Genomic DNA, 27,650 nt, shown 5'->3' with positions numbered 1-27,650 from the left:
GAAGACTGTATCTGGTAGAATCCCAACATCCCAACATCATTGCAAACAAAGGCCTCTGAGAAGGTCGGCATGATGTTAAAGGGAGCGCCCTCTATAGGATTGTTTGACTGAGACACTGTCTTCCTAATTACATCATGGAAGACAGACTTGCACATTCTCAGTCAGCGCCCTCTATTGGTGTGCATACTTGAGGCACTGACATCCTAATTACATCATGGAAGTCAAATTTACATATTCTTCCCAAACTCCATAGAAGTCAATGCAGGCAATGCACAGGGTTTCTGCAGGTGAAATGAACATGCTGCATTTTCTGCAGTATTTGTTTTCTACAAATATGGAAATAAAATCCAACTCACTTTGTTTGGGCTGTAAAACTGTCTATACTCATGAGATATTTATCTGCAGATCATTAGCAGATCCAGCTTCTCATTGTGGCATCTGCTGTTAATCTTATGTGTATGACATCCACAGTCATTAGATTTGTGGCAGATTTCACCAAATTTAGATTTCCTGTGTCTACCGTGCGTAGTATCATCAAGAAGTTTAACCCCTTCCCGCCGATGGCATTTTTTGATTTTCGTTTTTCGTTTTTGACTCCCCTCCTTCTAAACCCCATAACTTTTTTATTTCTCCGCTCCCAGAGCCATATGAGGTCTTAATTTTTGCGGGACAATTTTTTCTTCATGATGCCACCATTAATTATTCTATATAATGTACTGGGAAGCAGGAAAAAAATTCAGAATGGGGTGGATTTGAAGAAAAAATGCATTTCTGCGACTTTCTTACAGGCTTTGGTTTTACGGCGTTCACTGTGCAGCCAAAATGACATGTCCCCTGTATTCTGTGTTTTGGTACGGTTCCAGGGATACCAAATTTATATGGTTTTATTTACATTTTGACCCCTAAAAAAAATTCCAAAACGGTGTTAAAAATTTTTTTTTCTAAAAGTCGCCATATTCCGACGGCCGTAACTTTTTTATACATAGGTGTACGGGGATGTATAGGGAATTTTTTTTGCGGGGCCGGGTGTACTTTTTAGTTCTACCATTTTCGGGAAATGTTATTGCTTTGATCACTTTTTATTCAAATTATTATCAGAATTAAAACAGTGAAAAAACGGCGGTTTGGCACTTTTGACTATTTTTCCTGCTACGGCGTTTACCGAACAGGAAAAATATTTTTATAGATTTGTAGAGCGGGCGATTTCGGATGCGGGGATACCTAACATGTATATGTTTCACAGTTTTTAACTACTTTTATATTTGTTCTAGGGAAAGGGGGGTGATTTGAACTTTTAATACTTTTTATATTTTTTAATATTTTTTTTTACTTTTTTTTTTTTTTTTTTTTTTTTTTTGCATTTATTAGACCCCCTAGGGGTGTTGAAACCCAGGGGGTCTGATCACTAATGCAATGCATTACATTGCTAATGCATTGCAATGCATTGCAAAAAATCATCATCTCTTTTGCAGGCTGTATACACCAGCCTGCAAAAGAGAGAATTTGCAGACCGGCTGGGAGCCTTTAACAAGGCTCCCGGCTGTCATGGCAACGTGACGTCGGCCCTGGAGCATGCTCCAGGAGCCGGCGATCCCTGCCAAAATGGCGGCGCCCATGCGCCGCCGGGAAAATGGCGCCTCCGGCGCCTTTGACAGCAGCGCCGGAGGGGTTAATGCCTCCGATCGGTCCGGGGACCGATCGGAGGCATTAGAGCCGGTTGTCTACTGCTTAAAGCAGTAGACACCCGGCGGCTATGATGGCCGCCCGGCTCCCGGGCGGTCGCCATAGTTACAGACCCGACACGCGCCGTACTATTACGGCGCATGTCGGGAAGGGGTTAAAGCCCATGGCACTGTGGCTAACCTCCCTAGATGTGGACGGAAAAGAAAAATTTACAAGAGATTTCAACGCAAGATTGTGCGGATGGTGGATAAAGAACCTCGACTAACATCCAAACAAGTTCAAGCTGCCCTGCAGTCCGAGGGTACAACAGTGTCCGTCTGCGTCTGAATGAAAAGGGACTGTATGGTAGGATACCCAGGAAGACCCCACTTCTTACCCAGAGACATAAAAAAGCCAGGCTGGAGTTTGCCAAAACGTACCTGAGAAAGCCGAAAACGTTTTGGAAGAATGTTCTTTGGTCAGATGAGACAAAAGTAGAACTTTTTGGGAAAAGGCATCAACATAGAGTTTACAGGGGAAAAAAAGAGGCCTTCAAAGAAAAGAACACGGTCCCTACAGTCAAACATGGCAGAGGTTCCCTGATGTTGTGGGGGTGCTTTGCTGAGTCTGGCACTGGACTGCTTGATCGTGTGCATGGCATTATGAAGTCTGAAGACTACCAATAAATTTGGCAGCATAATGTAGGGCCCAGTGTGAGAAAGCTGGGTCTCCCTCAGAGGTCATGGGTCTTCCAGCAGGACAATGACCCAAAACACAGTTCAAAAAGCACTAGAAAATGGTTTGAGAGAAAGCACTGGAGACTTCTAAAGTGACCAGCAATGAGTCCAGACCTGAATCCCATAGAACACCTGTGGAGAGATCTCAAAATGGCAGTTTGGAGAAGGCCCCCTTCACGTCTCAGGGACCTGGAGCAGTTTGCCAAAGAAGAATGGTCTAAAATTCCATCAGAGCATTGTAAGAGACTCATTGATGGTTACCGGAAGCGGTTGTTAGCAGTTATTTTGTCTAAAGGTTGTGCTACCAAGTATTAGGCTGAGGGTGCCAATACTTTTGTCCGGCCCATTTTTGGAGTTTTGTGTAAAATGATCAATTATTTGACTTTTTTTTTCATTCTCTTTTGTGTTTTTTCATTGCAAGCAACTTAAATGAAGATAATAATACCAAAGAATTTGTGATTGCAATCATTTTCTGGAAGAAACTGAGTATTATCTGACAGAATTGCAGGGGTGCCAATACTTTTGGCCAACACTGTATCTTAATACCATTGACATTGAGACAAACTTAATAAACACTGTCCTTCTGGATGTTTTTTTTTTCTATGTGACTAGTATAACTAGTAAGAGATGTTACCATTGTTTGGCAGGGTGTGTACTGTGTAGGATTAGACTGACATAAATTGAATTGTATGGTCCTCCCACTATTTTCTTATGTTGATATTCCTGTTATTCCTGGTTCCCTTATGTGCAGGTTTGTAAAATATGCTCACACTTTGTAAAAAGAAACTCCTTTCTACTGATCTGAACTGTCTCCAAATGTTTGGGTTTTTACAAAACTGAAGAAATGGCAGTTTGCCTCAGATGAACTAAAATGACTACCACACATGTATTGCGCAGGAAAAATACAAAAGAGACATGTGTCTTGTGAGTCACTGTAACCTTCTGGCAGAGTCTCAGCCAATAGCCAGTGGTAGATGGACACCTTACATTGGGCTGTTGGCTTAAGCATGACACATTTCAGTGATTGTGGATGTAAGGATGGATCTGTCATTCATCTCACTGCATGACAAAGAAAGCACAGAGTGCTGCAAAACCTGAAAATTTTAATAGAGCTAGAGAATTTTATGAATTTGACAGTTTAGTCAGATTTAATCAATTACAGGCAGATTAGGGATAGAAGTCATCGATAGGATCGAGGGAGAATATCTGTGCTGTTGCGAGCCTGACTGCAGCAGCCTGGAGTAAGACAGAGGACAGTTAACCCTTTCATTGGCAATAATTTAAATGATTCTTAGTCTGTCGTGCAGTAGAGCAGTTTCATCTGTCTACAGAGTGTTTAAACATAGCTTTTACCAACAGTCAGTCCTAGTAGTGAAAAATCTTTTCTTGAGGGTTTTTTTTGGGGCAATAGTTTAATTTTTTTTCAATAAATACAGACAAACTGCTGTTTTAACAGCAAAACACTGTATCTGTTTGCACTTAACTGAAATAAAAATCTCTGTCATGTAAAGTTTTTTTGTGCTCACCCAATAAACAGTGTTACAGAACATGCTAATCTGAGAAAATATTTGTTTCTTAAGTGTTTTTTTTTATTGCTCAACCAATATACAATCTAACAACCTGCGCTAATCTGAAAAAAAAATCTTTCAATATTTAAGGGTTGTTTTGTGCTCACCCAATAAACAGTATGACAGAGCCAGCTAATCTGAAAGATATTAGTTTCTTAAGTGTTTTTTTGTTTACCCAATATGCAGTCTTGTAGTCTGCGCTAATCTGAAAAAAATTCTATTATTTAAGGAGGGGTTGTGCTAACCAATAAACAGTGTGACGATGCCTTCTTTTTTTTTAATGTAATTTGTGAGCCCCACATAGGGCTCTCAATGTACATTTTTCCCTATCAGTATGTCTTTTTGGAATATGGGATGGAAATCCATGTAAACACGGGGAGAACATACAAACTCCTTGCAGATGTTTTTTTGCCCTTTGTGGGATTTGAACACCAGGACCCCAGCGCTGCAAGGCTGCAGTGCTAACCACTGAGCCACCGTGTGGCCCCCGAAGCCTTCTAATCTGAAAAAATATCCATTTCATAAACTTTCTTTTTGTTGCTCATTCAATATACAGTTTTGCTAATCTAAAAAAAAATCTGTGTTATATAAGTGTTTTTTTTATTGCTCAATGTGATGCAGCCTGCTAATCTGAAAAAAAATCCCTGTTTGTTAGAGGATTTTCTTAGTTACCCAATATACATACAACACATCACCATTGTAATGGCAGAAAAAAACAAACTGATTGATGTAGTTCTAGTCTAATAATCACTGACCAGGTCATCCTTTTAGAGCTTACCTATTTTCCTTGAAATAGTGTATATATATATATATATATATATATATATATATATATATATATAACACATGCACACATTGTTGCCAATCATTATTATAATTAAGCAGTATGTGATAAAACAGGGAACAAGCAAAAGGCACCGCAAAGGCACCATGGCACCATTGCACTACTCCAACCAATAAAAGGGGAGGGAAGGTGGGACAACACACTGATGGGGGGCTGGTAAGAGGGGGGAGCAGAAGGAGGGCTGAGAGTTGTAACCCATGGTGGACTACCACCTATATCCAGCAACAAAGGGGGCATGGGAGTGGCAAGCACCACCCCACCAGGCCCCCAGTTAACAAACACCTCTAAACACCCCTTTCCAATAGTAGCTGTAGTATAGTCCCCTAGATCCACCAGAAGAGGAGGAAAACAACCGAGTACCACTACTCTCATTCTCCTCCTCTATAGTCAGTCCCTATACGTCTTGGTGTTCTCTCATTATGTTCCATAAAATTTACTGCTGATGCTGTCTGCTATTCCTAAACAGCTGCCATACTGCCAAATCCTGCGTTCTGGTCCATCATATCATTCCATGCAGTACTGCTACTCATAGTGCTACAGCTGCCACTACTCAGCCAGGCATGGCCTTTGGCCTGGTCCATCACATTATACTACAGTGTTGGCCAAATGTATTGGCACCCCTGCAATTCTGTCAGATAATACTCATTTTCTTCCAGAAAATGATTGCAATCACAAATTCTTTGGTATTATTATCTTCATTTAATTTGTCTTCAATGGAAAACCACAAAAAAATTGTCAAAAAGCCAAATTGGATATAAACATGAACATGAAAAAGGGGGTGGTCAAAAGTATTGGCACTGTTTGAAAAATCATGTGATGCTTCTCTAATTTGTGTAATTAACAGCACCTGTTACTTACCTGAGGCACCTAACAGGTGGTGGCAATAACTAAATCACATTTGAAGCCAGTTGAAATGGATTAAAGTTGACTCAACCTCTGTCCTGTGTCCTTGTGTATACCACATTGAGCATGGAGAAAAGAAAGAAGACCAAAGAACTGTCTGAGGACTTGAGAAGCAAAATTGTGAGGAAGCATGAGCAATCTCAAGGCTACAAGTCCATCTCCAAAGACCTGAATGTTCCTGTGTCTACCGTGCGCAGTGTCATCAAGAAGTTTAAAGCCCATGGCACTGTGGCTAACCTCCCTAGATGTGGATGGAAAAGAAAAATTGACGAGAGATTTCAACGCACGATTGTGTGGATGGTGGATAAACCTCGACTAACATCCAAACAAGTTCAAGCTGTCCTGCAGTCTGAGGGTACAACAGTGTCAACCCGTACTATCCGTCGGTGTATTTCATAACTGATCCCATAAAAGAATCATATTTGGAGGCTTTTTTTTTTTTAGAAAAAAAAAAAACCCAACAATTCTTTACCCCTTTTCAACTAGGCAAATAGCTGCAAATTTGTCTCCCAAATAACAATTCTGTAGCATTTACAAGCCATCAAAGCAGGCTAATTTTTCTACAAAACCTTTGCTTTTAGCAATATGTGTGTCTAAAAACCATAGGCAAGCACCTTTCCACCTTTCCTCAAAAGAAGGGTCATTTGTTTTTATCATTTTAAATGTTATAATGCATAAAAGTGAGTGTCAATGCACTGTATGGTTAAATCAGGAGTTTGTATCCACTGCTTACCATCCGTTTTTCCATAGACATACATATTACTTCACTTTGACATAACTTTGGCTGTGTTTGCTTTAGAGAGCTAGATATTGGATAGATGGGTTCCTAGGAGCCCTGACAGTGTTATACACCATGTTTAAGTCAATTTAAGTTGTGATCTGTACTGCACTTGTTCAACCCCAAACAAATCTGAGACCCGAGCCACCCAAACCTGAAACAAAATGAATTTTTAGAGGTTCACTCATCTCTCATGAACATACATATCTACTTGGAATCTTCCATTTAGTATTTATTCACTTATTTGAATCTTATTTGTTCTGTGCTTTCGGAATGCAGAAAATGAGAGTCTCCGTTCTTATATAAGAAACTATAAAGATATGTAGTGTGTAAAGTTATTCTAATAATCACTCACCAGTGTCTGAGTTGTTTCTTATGTCTGATATAAAATAAAATAATCCCACAGTGGGGAAATTTCAGAGACGTAAACATGCTGATGTGTGTAATAGATATGTGTCTCAAGCGAGAGACTTCTGTCTATTACATCCATATGTGTCTTACATAGACAATCCCTTTAAACTAAAATGTGAATTAGTTCATAAATACGGAATGTGCATAGTCAGCGTAGTTCAGGCATTAGCCTGTCTCAAAAATTCCAGCACTGTCTCACAACGTCATAAACCTGTTTTCCCAGCAAAACAATAAATTGGTCAGTTTAAAATCCAGTCCTTGACAGCCAGATTGTCCCATATTTATTCTATTACTGGAATCAGCAGGAACCACCAACAAAGAATTTATGGGGGATTGTGGTTGTGATAGCTATGAGGCAATGACTGTGGCATGGCATCTGAAGAAAATGCCTATGTTTCCAATTCTGGAGGTCTGCATCTGTCACTACGTGTGCAAGGATCAGCTGGGATGGGCAGATAGACTTATAACCTTGTTATTTGATCCCTTGACCTCAGGGGTTCCTGGATGATGGTTTCGGTGTAATTCAGACTCCTGAGCAAATTGCTTAGAAGAGATTGTGTCTCCAATAGAAGTTCTAGAAACTGTCTTCCTTTCAAAGAAGCTGCTAGTCATAGTAACCAGTTCACCAATGTTGAGGGTAGTTTATTGTGAAGTAGTACTGGAAGATTGTAGTCTGGGCGGAAATAATGCCCAGGAAACATATTAGATGAAGCTATCAAATGAGTAATTCCACTGCCACAATAGCTATACTACTTACATTATATAAATCTGTGATAATATACATTAATAACAATAGCCATACCCATTAGACCTAATGACACTTTCCAGCTGTCACTTTCTTTAGCATTGTTTAGTCATCCAATAAGATGACGTTAAGGCAGAGGTTACACCTGTAAAGTCAATGAAAACAGTCTTCATGGAAGTGGTATGGTTTTCAATGACAATAACTAGAAACGCTTTCATTTGTTATGGTCGCTTAGTTAGTGTCAGAGTATGGCCATAGTCACATTCACTCCTCAGCTAGCGGTATTTACACTTAGATGCAACTCTGGGTTCACACCAGCGCCTGAACTTCGTTTTCAGGTTTCCGTCTTCTGCATGCAGAAGACGGAAACCTGTCATGCCGAGTCCAGTGGTGAGCGCCGGTGAGCATTTTATGCACTCCGCAGCGAAACCAGTTTTTTTTAACTGGACACAGAGTACTGCAGAGTACTCTGTGTCCGGTTTAAGAAAAACTGTTTAGCTGCGGAGTGCATAAAACGCTCACCGGCGCATTCGGCCGGAGACTTTTTAAGCCCATTCAAATAATGGGATTGAAACATGCTGGCAGGTTTCCGTCTCCTGCCCCTGTTTTGTGCAGGAAACGGAAACCTGCAGAACAGAGTACGGGCGCAGATGTGAACGAGCCCTAAGTAAAACACTGATCCATTTCAACTGCACCTATTTACTGTCATTGTGGTTTTATCATTATCACATCCATAGTGGGACAGATTTATTAAGACTGGTGTTTCAACAAGTGCAAGGCACACCTGATTTATCAAGGGCCTCCAGCCTCTTAATATGTCAGGCATATGCATTAGAATGGAAGTCTACTCCAGTTAGAAACTAGCGTAGATTTTCTGTAAGGGGGCATTCACACGGAGTAACACCGGGCGTGTATCACAGCCGTACACGCCGGCGTTACGGCAGACTGCCGAACACTTCCCATTCACTTCAATGGGAGCGCTCGTAACAGCGGCGTTTATGAGCGTTCCCATTGAAGTGAATGGGAAGTGTTCGGCAGTCTGCTGTAACGCCGGCGTGTACGGCTGTGATACACGCCCGGCGTTACTCCGTGTGAATGCCCCCTTAGGCTCTACATTGTGGAAAACCTACATTTTTGTTGAAGATTTTGCTGCTTTTTTTTTTTTTAGCCAAAGCCAGGAGTGAATTTAATGGAGGGGAAATATCTAAATCTCTGAATCAACACTGTAGGGTACTGTAAGATTATAGGTTGGATTTGATGGACTGATGTCTTCATTCAACCTCATCTACTATGCTACTATATAACTATGTAACTATGCTTCCTTTATATTTCACATTCTTTTTCAAGCCACTCTTGACTTTGGCTCAAAAAAACTCAGTCAGGGAGCCTTCACACGGAGTTTACACTCCGCTCATTCTGAACGTAAACTCGTTCAGAGTGAGCAGCGTAAAAAACAGATCTCATTGACTTGAATGGGTACCGGCATACGCGCGCTACCCATTGTAATCAATGGGAGGCTTTTTTACCTATTGCTTTTAATGTGATATGCACGTATCACATTGAAAGCAATAGGTAAAAAAGCCTTCCATTGATTTAAATGGGGAGCACGCATATGCTGGTACCCATTCAAGTCAATGGGATCTGTTTTTTACGCCGCTCACTCTGAACGAGTTTACGTTCAGAATGAGCGGAGCATAAACTCCATGTGAAGGCTTCCTAAAATCTGCAACAAAAAAAGTTTTCCCACAACTTGAAACAGTGGCATGAGTTATAATATGTACGAGGGTGACCCAAAAGTTTCCAGAATGAGGCTGCTGCGCGCACAGTTTTCGTAGTAGGCGATTCTGCAGCTAGTTATTTGTTCAACTACGCCTTCTCAGTCAGTGCGCCAAGCGGCATTGATGCGGAAGGTTTTGTCTACACGCAGTGAATTTTCTTGCAAGAGCTGTTTTGTCCAGCCGTTGCTTGTCAAGTGAAGTCCAATGTGAAGACAATGGTCATTTGTTTTTTCGATGCAAAAGGTATTGTGCACTCAGAATTCTTTCCAACAGGTCAGACCATCAACCAGGTTTTCTACTTGGGGTTTCTCAAGAGGTTGTGCAACAGTGTGTGGCAAAAAAGGCCCGAAATGTGGCAGTGTGGTGATTGGTTTTTCCACCACGACAATGCCCCAGCCCACACCGCCATGTTGGTGACCACTTTCATGGCAAGAAACGACATGGCTGTCTTGCCCCACCCACCCTATTCACCCCATATGGCTCCCAGTGACTTTTTTTTTATTCTCACGAATGAAGAGGAACCTCAAGGGGAAGCGTTTCGCCGACGTGGAGGAGGTGAAGAGGAAAACGACGGAGGCACTTGCTCACATCAAAGTAGATGAGTTTAAAAAATGTTTCGAACAATGGCAGATGAGATTTGACAAGTGTATTGCCGCTAAAGGAGAGCACTTTGAAGGAGATTGAAGGAATTTTGTACAAAAAATTAAATACACGCTTCAAAAACAACTTTTCTGGAAACTTTTGGGTCCCTCCTCGTATGTTGGTTCGAGGCATCCCTTAGTGACCCGCTCTGCTCTCTGCTGCGCTCCACCATTTGTGTAAAGTGGTGAGTGAAAGAAAGGGCCTTGCACAAATGTGCGCCACAATATCACCCACTTATGCCAGCACACTGGCACAGATGGGATAATAAATTCCCCCCAGTGTCACCACACTGCAGAAAAAGGCAGTTCTCCATGCAGCTATGAAAAGTGAAAGAGATTTCAGCTGCGGTCATCATGCTCTGATCCTGACAGCACAGTTTTTGGCTGCATAACTCGCCCTACATGTAATCGTGTACCATGTGATGTTGTTGTAGTGTTTGTGCAGGCTAAACAAAACACTGTCACTTTTTTCAGAAAACTAGGATTTTACTCATTTAAACAATATAGTTGTAATGAAACAATATTTGCAAAACTTTCTCATGAGCAAGTGTTTCTGTTTAAGGTTGGGGTCCACACGTAGTGTAAACGCCGCAGTTTGCCTATAGCGGAAACACCGCAGAAAAATTCGCAGTGTTTTACAGTCAGAGCAAAGTCAATGGGATTTTACAGAATCCCATACCCACTATATTGATAAAATACACACAATGGACATGCTGTGATATCCAAAACTGTTGCATTTTTGGAAAACACAGTATGTCAATTACAGTCCTATGAAAAAGTTTGGGCACCCCTATTAATCTTAATCATTTTTAGTTCTAAATATTTTGGTGTTTGCAGCAGCCATTTCAGTTTGATATATCTAATAACTGATGGACACAGTAATATTTCAGGATTGAAATGAGGTTTATTGTACTAACAGAAAATGCGCAATATGCATTAAACCAAAATTTTACTGGTGCAAAAGTATGGGCACCCTTGTCATTTTATTGATTTGAATACTCCTAACTACTTTTTACTGACTTACTGAAGCACAAAATTGGTTTTGTAACCTCACTGAGCTTTGAATTTCATAGCCAGGTGTATCCAATCATGAGAAAAGGTATTTAAGGTGGCCAATTGCAAGTTGTTCTCCTATTTGAATCTCCTCTGAAGAGTGGCATCATGGGCTACTCAAAACAACTCTCAAATGATCTGAAAACAAAGATTGTCCAACATAGTTGTTCAGGGGAAGGATACAAAAAGTTGTCTCAGAGATTTAACTTGTCAGTTTCCACTGTGAGGAACATAGTAAGGAAATGGAAGACCACAGGGACAGTTCTTGTTAAGTCCAGAAGTAGCAGGCCAAGAAAAATATCAGAAAGGCAGAGAAGAAGAATGGTGAGAACAGTCAAGGACAATCCACAGACCACTGCATCCTCTTGCTGCAGATGGTGTCACTGTGCATCGGTCAAAAATACAGCGCACTTTGTACAAGGAGAAGCTGTATGGGAGAGTGATGAGAAAGAAGCCGTTTCTGCAAGCACACCACAAACAGAGTCGCCTGAGGTATGCAGAAGCACATTTGGACAAGCCAGCTTCATTTTGGAAGAAGTTCCTGTGGACTGATGAAACAAAGATTGAGTTGTTTGGTCATACAAAAAGGCATTATGCATGGCGTCCAAAAAAAACAGCATTACAAGAAAAACACATGCTACCCACTGTAAAATTTGGTGGAGGTTCCATCATGCTTTGGGGCTGTGTGGCCAATGCCGGCATCGGGAATCTTGTTAAAGTTGAGGGTCGCATGGATTCCACTCAGTATCAGCAGATTCTTCAGAATAATGTTCAAGAATCAGTGACGAAGTTGAAGTTACGCCGGGGATGGATATTTCAGCAAGACAATGATCCAAAACACTGCTCCAAATCGACTCAGGCATTCATGCAGAGGAACAATTACAATGTTCTGGAATGGCCATCCCAGTCCCCAGACCTGAATATCATTGAACATCTGTGGGATGATCTGAAGCGGGCTGTCCATGCTCGGCGACCATCAAACTTAACTGAACTTGAATTGTTTTGTAAAGAGGAATGGTCCAAAATACCTTCATCCAGGATCCAGGAACTGATTAAAAGCTACAGGAGGCGACTAGAGGCTGTTATCTTTGCAAAAGGAGGATCTACTAAATATTAATGTCACTTTTCTGTTGAGGTGCCCATACTTTTGCACCGGTCAAATGTTGGTTTAATGCATATTGCACATTTTCTGTTAGTACAATAAACCTCATTTCAATCCTGAAATATTACTGTGTCCATCAGTTATTAGATATATCAAACTGAAATGGCTGTTGCAAACACCAAAATATTTAGAACAAAAAATGATTAAGATTAATAGGGGTGCCCAAACTTTTTCATAGGACTGTATATCTACAGAAATGCCGGTGGTTTCCCTATAGATGTAATTGAAGCAAAAAGACGGCAGGAGAAACCTTGTTTCTTGCACTAGTTTGCATTAGTTTGTCATCTGATCATTCATTGTAAAGATCAGGAATGTAGAAAGTAGACTGGGGGCCTTACTGGAGGCCAGGTATTGAATATATTCTGTGATGGTGACATAGTACACAATGAAGATCACATGTTCCTCGCACATATGAAGATACCAGTATTATAAATGATGCAGTATTATAAATGGCGCATGAGCCCTGCTAACAGATTTTGCATTGGATCCCAGAAGCTTTCAGTTATCCCCATGTTGATGGATGTGGCTGGGGAAAGTGGGCAACAGGGGCATATGCCCCATGTGCTGAGTGCCAGAGGGGGCGCCAATAAGCCACTTTTTCTTAGTCAGAGTACTTAAATACAGTGATAGGCATATTTACCCTTCGCCCCGGGTACAAGAAAGTCTAGCTCCAGCTCTGACTCAGCTCTGCTAGATTAAAATAATAGTCATAATGATCTATTATAAGTGAAATACTTTCATTATTTTATTGTTGTATTTGACCCTTACAGTAACCATTTCCTACACCCTTATAGACACCAAAATTTCTCATGTAATGTCTTTCCCGGAGTGTAAATAACCCCTGACTGTTTCGCTCACAAAAAACCCCTTTGCTGTTTGTGTCAGTCTCTTTCCTTCTTTTTCCTCCCTGAGTCCCTTTCCCTCCCCCTCTTCCTGTAACACAAATCTGGATCATTTGCAACTTCACTTCAGACAGGGTTTTCTCCTCGCCATCCATGCTCACATCAGGAGATACTCAGGAAGAAGCGTCACTTTCCCTATCTCCAGCCTCTCTGCTTCAGTTAATTCAATTTATTGCATTTCCTAACATATAACCTTCTCATTTATTCACCCATCTGGTCTCCGTATCACATACTACTTCTTAGTAATCCTGCCGGCCGGCTACTCATAAACAATACACATTCTATGTCTTTAAGGTTTTGTACCCTCCTAAATTTGCACTACTCTCCTTATTAATAAGTGTCCATCCCGCCCCACACCAGCTACTAAATCCTAAAGCTTACAGAACAAACTAAAACTCTCACACTTACATCTTTATATTTTCTTCTCCCTATTCCTCTCACCTTTCTGTACTTTTGCTGTGGCCCCTGCCTGGGGATGAGTGGACAGGAAGGTGCCGACAGCTCCAATGGCTTTTCTCTGGATAAAGAATTTCTCAAGTCACTGAAAGGACGGATTCTACTAGCAGAGCTGGTAAGCAATGGGACTTAAACAGTGTGGTACAGTATCTATCTGTCTCCCTCTATCTATCTATCTATCTATCTATCTATCTATCTATCTATCTATCTATCTATCTATCACAATCTAATCTCTCTGTCTGTTACCTATAGTATCTATCATCTACTTATTTATCACCTCTCTATAGTCCATGTGTCTCTTTATTGTATCTATATATCTCTTTACTAAATCTATCTAATATTTATCATCTTTCCGTCAGTTCATTCATCTTTTTATCTTATACATCTCCATATCATAACTATTTGTCTACTTTATCCATTTAGTCATCTATCTGTTATATACGTTATGTTCGATCTATTCTTTTATGATCTCTCTTTCAGTCCATTCATCTGTCTCCTTATATCATCTATCTATCTATCTATCTATCTATCTATCTATCTATCTATCTGAGTTATAACAACATAACTTTTTACATTATAATTAAATATTTAGGTCCAGATATACGTAATGTAAAAATTGTGTAAAACTTAGTACTAGCTGTAATAACTTAGTCCTACTGTACAACTTGTAAGCACACAGATTTACATATAAGAAGTGAATGTGAACAATCATTTCCCTGCTATATCTCAAGTGACAGTCCTCTCCAGAGCTCACTACTGCCATGGTAAGGGCCTTATTGAATGTTTATAGTGAAATATGCGTCTGCATACCCTCATAGAGCAGTTAACAGTCCGGTGACTGTACATAAAAGGGAATCTCAGAATACTCGGGATATCCTCAAGTTACTGCACAACCTTTGTGTTAATCTTCAATCACATAGAGACACAATTCTTTTTTATTGCAACTGCAAGGCTTGCGTTCTGAGTGACAAATATCAGATATTAATAGATCACTATTATCTGCTTGTGCAGTTGACCAATTGTCAAAACTAAAAACAGATTTTGCTTTGATTCCTGCTTTGCACACTCTTGGCATTCTCTTGATGAGCTTCAAGAGGTACAGAAAACTCTTTGAATGAGAAGGTGTGTCCTAACTTTTGGTCTGTACTATATATATATATATAGTATATACACTCACCGGCCACTTTATTAGGTACACCTGTCCAACTGCTCGTTAACACTTAATTTCTAATCAGCCAATCACATGGCGGCAACTCAGTGCATTTAGGCATGTAGACATGGTCAAGACAATCTCCTGCAGTTCAAACCGAGCATCAGTATGGGCAAGAAAGGTGATTTGAGTGCCTTTGAACGTGGCATGGTTGTTGGTGCCAGAAGGGCTGGTCTGAGTATTTCAGAAACTGCTGATCTACTGGGATTTTCACGCACAACCATCTCTAGGGTTTACAGAGAATGGTCCGAAAAAGAAAAAACATCCAGTGAGCGGCAGTTCTGTGGGCGGAAATGCGTTGTTGATGCCAGAGGTCAGAGGAGAATGGCCAGACTGGTTCGAGCTGATAGAAAGGCAACAGTGACTCAAATAGCCACCCGTTACAACCAAGGTAGCCAGAAGAGCATCTCTGAAGGCACAGTACGTCGAACTTTGAGGCAGATGGGCTACAGCAGCAGAAGACCACACCGGGTGCCACTCCTTTCAGCTAAGAACAGGAAACTGAGGCTACAATTTGCACAAGCTCATCGAAATTGGACAATTGAAGATTGGAAAAACGTTGCCTGGTCTGATGAGTCTCGATTTCTGCTGCGACATTCGGATGGTAGGGTCGGAATTTGGCATCAACAACCTGAAAGCATGGATCCATCCTGCCTTGTATCAACGGTTCAGGCTGGTGGTGGTGGTGTCATGGTGTGGGGAATATTTTCTTGGCACTCTTTGGGCCCCTTGGTACCAATTGAGCATCGTTGCAACGCCAAAGCCTACCTCAGTATTGTTGCTGACCATGTCCATCCCTTTATGACCACAATGTACCCAACATCTGATGGCTACTTTCAGCAGGATAATGCGCCATGTCATAAAGCTGGAATCATCTCAGACTGGTTTCTTGAACATGACAATGAGTTCACTGTACTCCAATGGCCTCCACAGTCACCAGATCTCAATCCAATAGAGCATCTTTGGGATGTGGTGGAATGGGAGATTCGCATCATGGATGTGCAGCCGACAAATCTGCGGCAACTGTGTGATGCCATCATGTCAATATGGACCAAAATCTCTGAGGAATGCTTCCAGCACCTTGTTGAATATATGCCACGAAGAATTGAGGCAGTTCTGAAGGCAAAAGGGGGTCCAACCCATTACTAGCATGGTGTACCTAACAAAGTGGCCGGTGAGTGTATAGCTCGGAAGTTAGCTTGGTAGAAGCAGTGGTGCGGATCTACACCTGGGCTGAGGCCTACTCCAGATCCACCCTGGACCACCCATATGTCAGACACCTGGGGCTAATATATCTAGACTCCAGCACTCTGCCGGTTACTTTCTCACAATAAATATATGTATATATATGTATATGTTTGCGCTATATACAGTGGCTTACAAAAGTTTTACCCCTTGAACTTTTTTACATTTTGTCACCTTACAAACACCAACGTAAATGTATTTTATTGAGGTTTTAAGTGACAGACCAACACAAAGCAGCAGATAATTGTGAAGTGGAATGAAAATGATACATGGTTTTCAAAATTTGAATCTAATAATCTGAAAAGTGTGATGTGCAAAGTATTCAGCCCCCTGTACTCTGATAGCCCTAAGTAAAATCCCGTGTGCACAATTGCCTTCAAAGTCAGATAATTAGTTAATAGGATCCAGCTGTGTGTAATTTAGTCTCAGTATAAATACACCTGTTCTGTGAAGGCCTCAATGGTTTGTTAGAGAACACTAGTGAATAAACAACATCATGAAGCTCAAGGAACTCACCAGACAGGCCAGATATGAAGTTATGGGGAAATTTAAAGCAGGGTTAGGTTCTAAAAACATATTCCAAGCTTGGAGTATCCCACTGTTCAATCCATCATCCAAAAATGGAAAAAGTATCCTACAACTGCTAACCTTCCAAGTCATGGCTGTAGACCTAAACTGACAGATTGAGCAAGGAAAGCATCCAAGAGCCCAATGGTCACGCTAGAGGATCTGCAGAAATCCAAAGCTCGAGTGGGAGAATCTGTCCACAGGACAACTATAAGTTGTGCACTCCACAAATCTAGTCTTTATGGAAGAGTGGCAAGAAGAAAGCCATTATTGAAAGAAAAAGATAAGAAGTGACATTTGCAGTTTCCCATAAGTCATACAGGGGACACAGCAAACATGTGGAAGAACGTGCTCTGGTCAGATGAGACCAAAGGACAACATATGGTGGAAAAGTAACACTGCTCATCACCCTGAACACACCATCCCCACTGTGACATATGGTGGTGGCAGCATCATTGTGTGGGGAGGCTTTTCTTCAGCAGGGACAGGGAAGCTGGTCAGAGTGGATGGGAAGATGAATGGAGCTAAATACAGGGCAATCCTAGAAGAAAACCTGTTGGAGACTGCAAAAGACTTCAGACTGGGAAGGAGATTCAACTTTCAACAAGACAATTACCCTAAACATACAGCTAGGGCTACAGTGGAATGGTTTACATCAAAGAATAGTCAGGTGTTAGAATGGCCCAGTCACAGTTCAGACCTAAATCCCATTGAGCATCTGTGGCAAGACATGAAAATTACTGTTCACAGACGCTCTCCATCCAATCTGGATGAGTTTGAGCTATTTTGCAAAGAAGAATTAGCAAAAATCTCAGTCTCTAAATGTGCAAGTTGGTAGAGACAAAGCCCAAAAAACTTAAAGTTGTAATTGCAGCAAAAGGTGATTTTACAAAGTATTGATACAGGAGGGCTGAATACTTTTTCACATCACACTTTTGAGTTTTTTTTTTTTTTTTTTAATTAATTCTGAAACCCATGTATCATTTTCATTCCACTTCACAATTACCTGTTACTTTGTGTTGATCTATTACTTTTTTATCTTAATAAATTACATTTAAGTTTGTGGTTGTAAGGTGACAAAATGCGAAAAAGTTCAAGGAGTATGAATACTTTTGCAAACCACTCAATGTAGTAATAATACTAATAAATGGGGGAGGTTTGGGGGAGCAACCCATCTATAGGACATTTTCTAGTGATCTTGCAAATATGCTTTAAGTGTTTAAAAGGAGAAATCAGCATACGAGCGGGCCCTACAGACAGTAAGCACACAATGAATTAAATGTTGGTTAACCTGCTGCGATCTACAGTAGCAATGCAAAGCTTGAAAGCTCTGAGGGACCTGCAGAGAATCCAGCAGGTTAGCTGCCACAAAAATCATTTCAGGGAGTTTTTGCCAAAGTGGCTTGAAGAGGAACATGCTGCCGAGTGTTTGCAGTGTCTGATCCTGGTCTAAAAGTGTAAGTTCCCAATATAGTGTTAAGTGTTGCCCTGTAATTCAATCACTGTAGTATGGTTACATCCTGTTATTTGGGCCTAATTGACAGATTATAGCTAGTTGTGAAAAGCAGCCTTTAGTCATCTCATCCATTTACATGCTAATGGTGGGGAACGGTATAGGAAATCAAAAGTACATCTATGTAGTAAAGGAAATGTTTCTAACTTTTCTTGACTGTTTGGATCCCATAGAGGTGTGATTTACAAAACAATAAAGGGTCAGAGATGTCAGCAATATCCTCTTTGACCCAGTGATGTCACGCTTATAGGTCAAATGGCCTTGCTGCTGCTCAGTCCCATTCAAGTGAATTCATCTGCAATGCCAGATACAGTCACTGCATTCATAGTACTGTGCTGTTCCTGGCATTCAATGAAGAATGCCTTTCGCTCATCACACTCAGTGGCGAACCTAGCCTCTCTGCTGCCTGAGGCAGACGATCAAAAGACGCCTCCCCTCCCATCCCTGGTATTGAGCCCGGGGCGGCAAGAGGGTGTTCATCTTTTGATTGTCCGCCTCAGGGAGCGGAGGGTTTGGGGGTGCTAGTGGTAACATTACAATAAATATAATGCAGTAATATTTTGTGCAGTAATACTCACAGGAGACGATTTCCCACATTTCCCATCTCTTCCTTTTGGACCGCCATGACCACTTCTTCCAGCTGTGACTTGACTCTGTAAAGTTTGCAACACAGACATCTTTGACTCCTCACTTCTCCACGCACCCAAACCCTATATATATATATATATATATATATATATATATATATATATATATATATCTCACAACGGCCCCTGCAACCTATATTATGCCCCACAGTGGCACAATAGACTGTGGGGCACAATAGAGGTTGCAGGGGGGCCGCTGTGGGGCATAACAGAGGTTACAGGGGCCACAGTAGACCCTTCAAGCTCTATTATGCCCCACAGTTGCCCACCCAACTATTAGGCCTCACAGTTGCACACACATGAACTATTATTATACATGGGGGTCTTTTCATACCCCAGAGTATAATAATCGGAGCCCCAGGGGAGGTGAGGGAACATAATAAACAGTGTTACTCACCTCTCCGGGATCCGATATTAATCCTAGCAGGTTTTGGGCCTGTATGATAATGTCCCAGACGTCACGAGGTCTGGGATAATACCATATAGGCCCAAAGCCTGTTCTAGCAGTACCATACAGGCCCAAAACCTGTGCTAGCAGTAACAGGCTATTACTACTAGCACAGGCTTTGGGCCTATATGGTTCTGCTAGCACAGGCTTTGGGCCTATATGGTAATATCCCAGAGCATGTGACGCCTGGGACATTACCATACAGGCCCAAAGCCTGCTAGGATTAACATCGGATCCCGGAGAGGTGAGTAACACTGTTTATTATGTTCTCTCACCTCCCCTGAAAAGACCCCCGAGTATAATAATAGCGGTAGTGGGATCGCGGCCTGAGCCCAGGGAGGTAGGTAAATAGGCTGCTACCTGTTGGGGATACTCCAACAGGTAGCAGCCTATTATAAAACAAAAAAAAAAAGTTATTTTACTTACCGACCTCACCGCTGCGCCCGCTGCCGCCTCCTCTTCACCTGGCAGTAAGACATCTGCAATGCAGTGTAGGTGGCGTGATGACGGGCCCCATTTGCTTACTGATCTTGGCAGGGCGGGGATTGGTAAGTGACACCGCAGCCGGCACAAACACTATCATTGTACTCGGGGGGGGGGGGGGGGGGGTTCAGGAGCTGCCATGTAGAAATATCCGGACCTTCGGGGTGCACGACTAAACTCCTCTGGACTTATGGAGCGATCGTTAGCATGAAGAAACAGTGAAATAGTCTGCACTGCATCCGAATTCCACAAAATGTAATTTTAGTCCAGCATTGTTAGGATAAAGATACAAAAAAAAATGACAAAAGAAGTGGCAGTAGGAAAAACATACAAGAGTGGTTAAAACCCGCTTGCTGACGCGTTTCTGTGTTCTACCCCTTAGTCAGGAAAAAATAAGTGGAGTGTTGACTCACTGCTTGACCACTGCTCCTACTTCTAATGTCATGTGCAACATGATCTTCATTTTCTTGAAAATATTTTTCTCTCCATAGGTCCTCTGCTTTGTGATATTTATCTGTTTTGCTGCCTCCATATCTTCCTATTTGGCAGCTCCTCTGATTGAGCTTATCATCACTCTTATCTTCCTCATCATTTTCTCAAGTAACTATCATCTACGCCTCGCTGCTCTCAACTGGCCCTGCACGGTATGTAGAATATAAGAAAAACTATTTATGCTGCCACACCACATAGTGTAAATGTCATTATAGACTCTTGTAGCGGTTGGAAAGTACACATTGAAAAAGTGAAACATATAAAAAAAATACAAGCACAGTACCTAGTGTAGTAGGATAATAATATAGTAGGATGTAGTTGATCTCATCCAAAGGCAATTTCACATATGTGTGCACTTACCTATTGTAGGTAGTAAAAGTTGGACTTTGCTGCTTTAGGCTGCCTGGAGGGATTAATCCTGCCATCGTCTTGGACAGGGAGAACAATCCTCATTCAGGATGTCAATGCTTCAGTAATGAGTGCCGGTCATTAAAAGGATATCCATGGAAATGTAGTATATATAGTAGAATAATTTGTGATACATACAAAGGTGCCAAAGTTGTGCCGAAACTCGTTGCATGTACCCAAAAAAATCTCACACAAATTTTAATACAGTTATTCTCCTTCAGTATGCTTTCAGTGATTCTCATCAATTACTGAAACTTTGGAATCCTAGATGAAGATTCCTTAAAATAAACACTGTAGGGAATTTACTATGGTGGCTCCTGCTATGTGGCCCAAAGTAGCTTCTTCTTAGTCTCATGTAATTCGAGGCCATTTTTCAACTAGCCTGGCAGGGCAACAATGCTTAGATGAAAAGAGGGTGTTGATTAAAGGGGTTGTCAAGGATAAATATAAATCCCTACACTAATTTAAACACCCCTCTGCGTACTTTCTAAATTACATTACTGATCAAAAATGTATATTTACCCATATCCCTGGGGCGTTCATGCGACTGCCATAAGGCAGCGCCGCATCTCCCATGAGGCGACCTGAAGCGAGCGTTTCAGGCGGCGCTATGTCAGGACCACAGGGAGGGCGGCATTTTTGATTACCTAAGCCAGTCCAGGACAAGCTGTCCTAGACTGGCTTAGCACCGAGCGGTGGTTTGGGGAGGCCACTGGAGCAGCGCTGCTCCAGCAGCTTCCCCTCACGCTCAGGAAGAGAGCAGGTCATCTCCGTGCCTGCTCTCTGCCTGCGAACGGCGCAAAGCCCCGCCCCCTTCACGCCGACATGCCCCCTTCCCTCAGCCACGCCCCTTCGCTCCGCCCCCTCCTCCTGGGGGGGCGCTTTCTGTAGTTCGCCTCGGGCGGCAAAAGGGGTAGGTTCACCCCTGCCATAAGGACATTTTCTAATTATCCGGTGATGATCTGTTTCCCCGTTTCCGGAAACGGATCATCACTACTACTCCTTCCCCATCCACTCCATCATACTTACCTATCTTCTTCCTGTTTAGGCTTTCTTCTGTAAGGAACGGCTCCTCCTTCTTTGATGTCAACCTGCACGTGCGCAAAAGAGCCAGAGTCCTGGCTTAGCGCTGAAGCCAACACTCCATCTCTATTGTGCAAGCTGGAAGCCTGTGCAATTGAGATGTATTGAAGGCGACAGCACAGTGTCGGGACTGCTGTGGGCTGGCAGTCACAATAGAGGAGATGCCATTCCCCACAGAAAGAACCCTTGATAGGAAAAAGACAGGTAAAGTATAATAGGGTACGGGGGGTAGGCTGAGTGAATTGGGAAGGGCTAGCAGTGGGAGGAATAGCTAGGGAGACAGGGAGGGGGTGTTGGGGGGGAGGAGTGAGAGGAAGCTATGTGAGAGCCTACAACTACCATAATGCATTGCATCAGCTAAGGCAGTAGGAAGCTACACCATGTAATCAAATGCAGGAGATACCAGGCGCTCCCAGAGAAACCCAGAAATCACTCAAAACACTACTACAGGTATATGGAAGCACTTATTAACCCATTAATAAAACTAACAGGCTTTAAAAAAATTGCCTGGAAAATCCCTCTAAGATACAACAATGACTAGACTAGAAAGTCTACACATGCACCCAATTTATCATCCAGCATGAATCACTGTAACAAATTTGGTACATTTTAAGACTACCTAGTCAGAGCCTGAATATTAGTATTTGTCAGCCATTATCTTTGTCCTTTTTAAATTGATGGCGTATTCAATGAGTTGGACATGTATATTAATACTGATGTGAAAGTGTGGGTAATAATTTACATTAGCAAACCCTGGTTAATTAAGTATTCTTGTCTATGTGTGATATATCCTTATAGCTAATTACTTTGTCCTATAAGGAGAACGTTTGTTTTTGTACAGTGTTAGCCAGTGGGTAGGAAATATAAAAAATAAATTTGAGAGTCTTCAGTAGATGATACCTTTTTTAATGGCTAACTCATAATGATGACAGATTACAACGTTTCGAAGCTCTGGGCTCCTTCTTCAGTTATATCGCACCCAATTTATATTGGATATATCGCACCCAAGAGATACACCTGAAGAAGAAGCCCAGAGCTTCGAAACGTTGTAATCTGTCATCATTATTAGTTAGCCATTAAAAAAGGTATCAACTACTGAAGACACTCAAGTTTTTTGTTTTTTTTTATATTTATTTGTCCTATATGTATTGATATAATGTACCCTGTAAATTACATAATAATTAAGAGTTATTGCATGGTCTGCAAAGTAATAGAGTAAAATGTCTCCATTAGTACTAACACTGACTTCTGTTACTTGTAGGATTTCTTACGCTGCGTCTCTGCTGCAGTAATTTTTTTGGTAGTCTCAATTGTGGCTGCTGCACGGAGTGCAGGAGATGGAGGTGCAATTACAGCAGCTGTAAGTATTTGGATACAGCCCAATTACTTTCCTTGTAATACAATATAATTAGTGGGGTTTGTTATATAACATAATCGATATAGACACTCCTTTTAAGCGCGTCAGAAAAAATACAATCAACACTTAATTCCATTGCACTTATTTTCTTATTAACTTTCTTCTCCAACAAAAAGTATATGGAATTATTATAGGTCATTCATGTTGAAAGGAGGCACATATACTTAGGGGCGGATTGGCAATGTATAACACTGGGAAAATTCCTAGTGGGTTGAGCGGTGAAGCACCAGGCGGCATTGAGAGTATGTGTTGGACAAATCTCGCGAGATTCATTGAGTGAAGTTTGACCAGCGGTTTTGTTCGGACCACACATGTCCTAACCAAAACGGCTATTATACTATAGAGTCTCTTCAAACCCCAAAGTATAGTATACCGAAGGCCAGGGAAGGTGAATAAAGATAATATACAGTGTTACCTCTCCTGGCTCTGGCGCCTGTCTTCCGGCCTCTTCTCTTCTACAGAGACCCCAAAGTATAATAATGGTTCATAGGTGGTGAAACCCCAAACATTTCAGATGAATTTCTCTGATCAACAGGAGTGGTCTGCGACCTTCAAGTAAAGTTGCCCTTAGATATGTGCCTACTGTGCCTTATGTGAAATATGACCCTGTAATTTATCAAATCTGTTTGCGACTAAAATAGTTGTAAATAGTATTTATCCACCAACCTCGTCACTTTCCCAAAAGTGGGCAGTGCTGGGGCATTAGTGGGGCTATCACCTGCACCATATTCGTTATCATTTATGCCATAAAAGTGGCACAAATGATGTTAGAATTTACTGCCGCCTCGGGGTTGCTGTAGATATGTGTTTATGCGCAAGGGCACTGGGGGAAGCACCTAATTTGTGTTGAGGCACAGCCTATTTGTGACTATTTTACGCCACTAAAGTTGCATAATGGATTTGATGAATCCCCTTTCCTTTAGTTGTATATTATAATAGGATGGGCAAAATAGATTCTTGTATAGGCAGGTATCCATAAACTGATCATTTTAACATTTTCAACTATGTGCATATCAACATAGTGCAGTGTCGTAATGAGGCCACACTTCCTCATGTTGAAGGGGTTAAGGGAATGTTCTTGAATTAAATCTGTTTTTAACATTCAGTCTTTGCTTACATTGCTTATCACTGCACCACTTGTTAAAATATGGGGCTAGAGACTATTGTACTAGGTGTGGAAGCATGTAACATGATTCCATTGTATACAGGCAGACTGCTGGGTCATCTATTGTTTTTGATATATACATGCAAGCCAAGTACAAATATTATATTTTATCATCTGAGTCTCTTTGCACGTATGCGTTGTGAAGGACGATTATGCATATAATGTTTTTTACTAGTAGACTTGTGATCCAATTATGACTGCTGGCTGGAAAGGCATAAGAACAAAATACAGTACCTGTACAATGGTACCTGAGGTAGATAACAACTCACATACCATTCTAGTTGGGTGGATGTCGGTCACAGCTTTTATTTCATTTAACCTTTTAAATATATTCAAACAACATACTATATAAGACCCAATGATTAACAACATTATGCCAGGAATTGATATGCCCAGCCGGACGACCAGTTAACAAGTTTGCCTTCCCAGCTCCAACTTCTGTTGCTCTCACTTCCGCTAAGAGCTCTGGATAGGCCTACATGGCACCCCATCCTCCATCCAACAAGAAAAGCACCAGCTCAATACCATGCTGGAGACCAGATAAGAGTTTATCTATGCCACATATGGCTGACGTCCCATGTTGTGGAAGTGCAGCTTTTTTGTTGTAGATTTTTTTTGTGGTTTTTGAGCCAAAGCCACGAGTGGACGGAGCAGAAGGTAGAATTAAAAGTACTTCCTATATATTTGCCATTCTTTTTCATTCTTGGCTTCAGCTTAAAAAAATGCAGCATAATCTGCAACAAAAACGCCATGTTTCCACAACCTGGGGCCTCAGCCTAAGGCCATTGTTGTCACCTTTCAACCGAAGATGCCGAACCACCACTCTACATCTGGAACATACAAAGTGGGATAAATGGAAACTAACAGTGTGGCGGGCTCTCTCCACCACCCCAGTGTCATTAGCCTCTTACAACACCACCCTTGGAACCAGACTAAAACTATCTCAGGAAAGAAATTGGGAATCCTCTCCAACTCTGAGAACATTAGAGTAGGAAGGTCCACTGAAAGGAGACACAGATCATTACCTCCTGCATGGATTACCAGTAAAACCAGTCCATGGGAGCCATGGCTAATGTCCACTACCTCAGGAAGGACCTGGGACCACATCAGCCCCCGAATGCCATGCTAGAACATATCAACCACCCCGAAGCCAATGTTCTGCCCTCTGGGCCACCCAGAATATGTATCAGTGTCTAAGGAGTCAGACAAAATCACTGCAGGGGAACCTAAATTAAAAGATATTACCTCACATTCACAATTCAGGCCTAATATATCTAGCAAAACAGGCTGACTGCCAACTATCTAGTCTCATGGCTTTGATATCTGGAAGCCAAGCATATACTGTTTCTTTAGCCACCTCAAAAAGGAAAGAGTATGTCTCAAACTCCCTGGGAGGGGCTCCGACTGCCAACAGGCAACTGTGGAAAAGCGATTGAAACGTAAAATGGGTTAACAGACTGCCATCCTTATGCACTAAGAACTGAGGGCCATTAGCTGCAATACTTGAAAATTCTAACTTGAATAAAGACATCAATTATTGCCCTCTAGGTTCCATACAATTGGGGGGGGGGGGGGCAGGGGTGGCCTTCTAGAGACACTTCTGGAAACACCACTCAAAAATCCTGCCAAGAAAAACATGACAATGTATCAGCAATCACATTTTCAACCCCAGGGACATACCAAACCCTAATCCAAATGTTGAGCTCAAGGCATTTAGGAACCAGGTGCTGCAGCAAGTCCAAAATGGCAAAATACCAACTTACATACTTAATACAATTGACAAAAGACATGTCTCCATCAAGTTATCAGTTCAAAAACAAACTATCCTGTTGGCAAAGCTGTGGCGCCAAATCTGCACTAGCACTGGAAACAACTCAAGCAGGGTCAGGTTCCTGAAAAATTCCTTGTCAGTCCACTCGGCCAGCCAAACGGTCATGCACCACTCCGTCTCAAAAATAGCACCAAATCCACAGGACCCAGCCGCGTCAGTGAACAAAGACAACTCAATGCTGGAGACTTCAACCTCCTGCTATGTGTGCCCATTATAAGGGAAAAGGAAATCCCACCACACTTTAAGGTCCGCTTTTAAAGACCTTGTTAACTGGATATGTTGCTCAAGGCATTTCACCCTTTGCCAAAGACAAACATCAAGAAACAACTTATCCCATGGGCATGATGCCACAGGTCAGAAACTAGAAGACCTAACAGTGACTGAACCTACTAGAGGGTGACCTTAGACGTTGAGCAGAACTCCTCTAACACAAGCAATAAACTTTCAACCTTGGCCTGTGGCAAACAAAAAACATAGACACATATCTATCCCCAAGAAAGAGATAATTGTGAGTGGGCCCCCTTGTAAAGGAGGCGGAGGAGTTGAGACACTGTGCGTTGCAGATGAAGCAAGGGACGTCATGCAGGAGTGTGGCGTCACCAACGCCATACCTCCCAACTTTTAAAGAATAGAAAGAGGGGAAAAATGTGCGGCGCGCTCTGCAGCAAATTTGGCACCACCCACTTTTATGTTGACTCCGCCCACTCATTCATTTATCATGTGCTCCCACACAGTATAATCCTCCTATAGTCACCCGTAAATTATATGCCCCCCCTCCATCTCTCCCCCAGTTTCATATACACCCTTCCTCTGCCCCAGTTTCATGTCCCCCCCTCCACCTCTGTCCCCAGTTTCATGTCCCCCCCTCCACCTCTGTCCCCAGTTTCATCACGTTCTCCCCCTTCATCTGCCCACAGTTTCATGTCCCCCTGTCTCTGCCCCAGTGTCATGCTGTTCCACCCATCTGCCCCAGTGTCATACCGTTCCCCCCCTCCCCTTCATTTGCCCCCCAGTTTGATTGGACCCCCCTCCATCTCTGTCCCCAGTTTCATGCTGTTCTCTCCCCACCCCCTTCATCTTCCCCAGTGTCATGCCGTTCCCCCCCCTCCCCTTCATTTGCCCCCCCCAGTTTCATTGGGCCCCCTCCATCTCTGTCTCCAGTGTCATGCCATTCCCCCTCCCCTTCATTTGCCCCCCCAGTTTCATTGGGCCCCCTCCATCTCTGTCCCCAGTTTCATGCCGTTCTCTCCCCACCCCCTTCATCTTCCCCAGTGTCATGCCGTTCTCCCCCTCCCCTTCATTTGCCCCCCAGTTTCATGGGCCCCCTTCATTATGTTCCACCTTAATATAATACAAAACAAACACTTACACTCACCTTCCATCGCTCCCCCGACGCTCCTCTCTCCGCTCTTACTCCATTCACATAGGCGATTAAAGCAGGAGCTGTGAGCGCAGCTCCTGCTTTAAAGATGCGGCCGGCTTGCGTGTGTAGGCGCAATGT

The 27,650-nt window shown here is 42.2% G+C and overlaps 1 protein-coding gene across 2 annotated transcripts in view; it reads left to right on the top strand.

Moving 5' to 3' along the window:
* Positions 1–13,227: 13,227 nt before the first annotated feature.
* Positions 13,228–27,650, top strand: part of CMTM5 (CKLF like MARVEL transmembrane domain containing 5) — a 31,571-nt gene continuing 17,148 nt past the window's right edge. For both annotated transcript variants that reach the window (XM_075277501.1, XM_075277493.1), the window contains exons 1-3: positions 13,228–13,755; positions 20,245–20,397; positions 22,998–23,096. In XM_075277501.1, the coding sequence (XP_075133602.1) occupies positions 13,660–13,755; positions 20,245–20,397; positions 22,998–23,096 (348 nt within the window). In that variant the 5' untranslated portion in view covers positions 13,228–13,659. The remainder of the gene's footprint in view (positions 13,756–20,244; positions 20,398–22,997; positions 23,097–27,650) is intronic.

This window comes from Leptodactylus fuscus, chromosome 1 (assembly GCF_031893055.1).
Source record: "Leptodactylus fuscus isolate aLepFus1 chromosome 1, aLepFus1.hap2, whole genome shotgun sequence".
In the NCBI taxonomy this organism is placed as follows: domain Eukaryota; kingdom Metazoa; phylum Chordata; class Amphibia; order Anura; family Leptodactylidae; genus Leptodactylus; species Leptodactylus fuscus.
The sequence above is the reverse complement of the archived record's forward strand: the minus strand, read 5'-3'. Positions and strand labels throughout refer to the sequence as shown.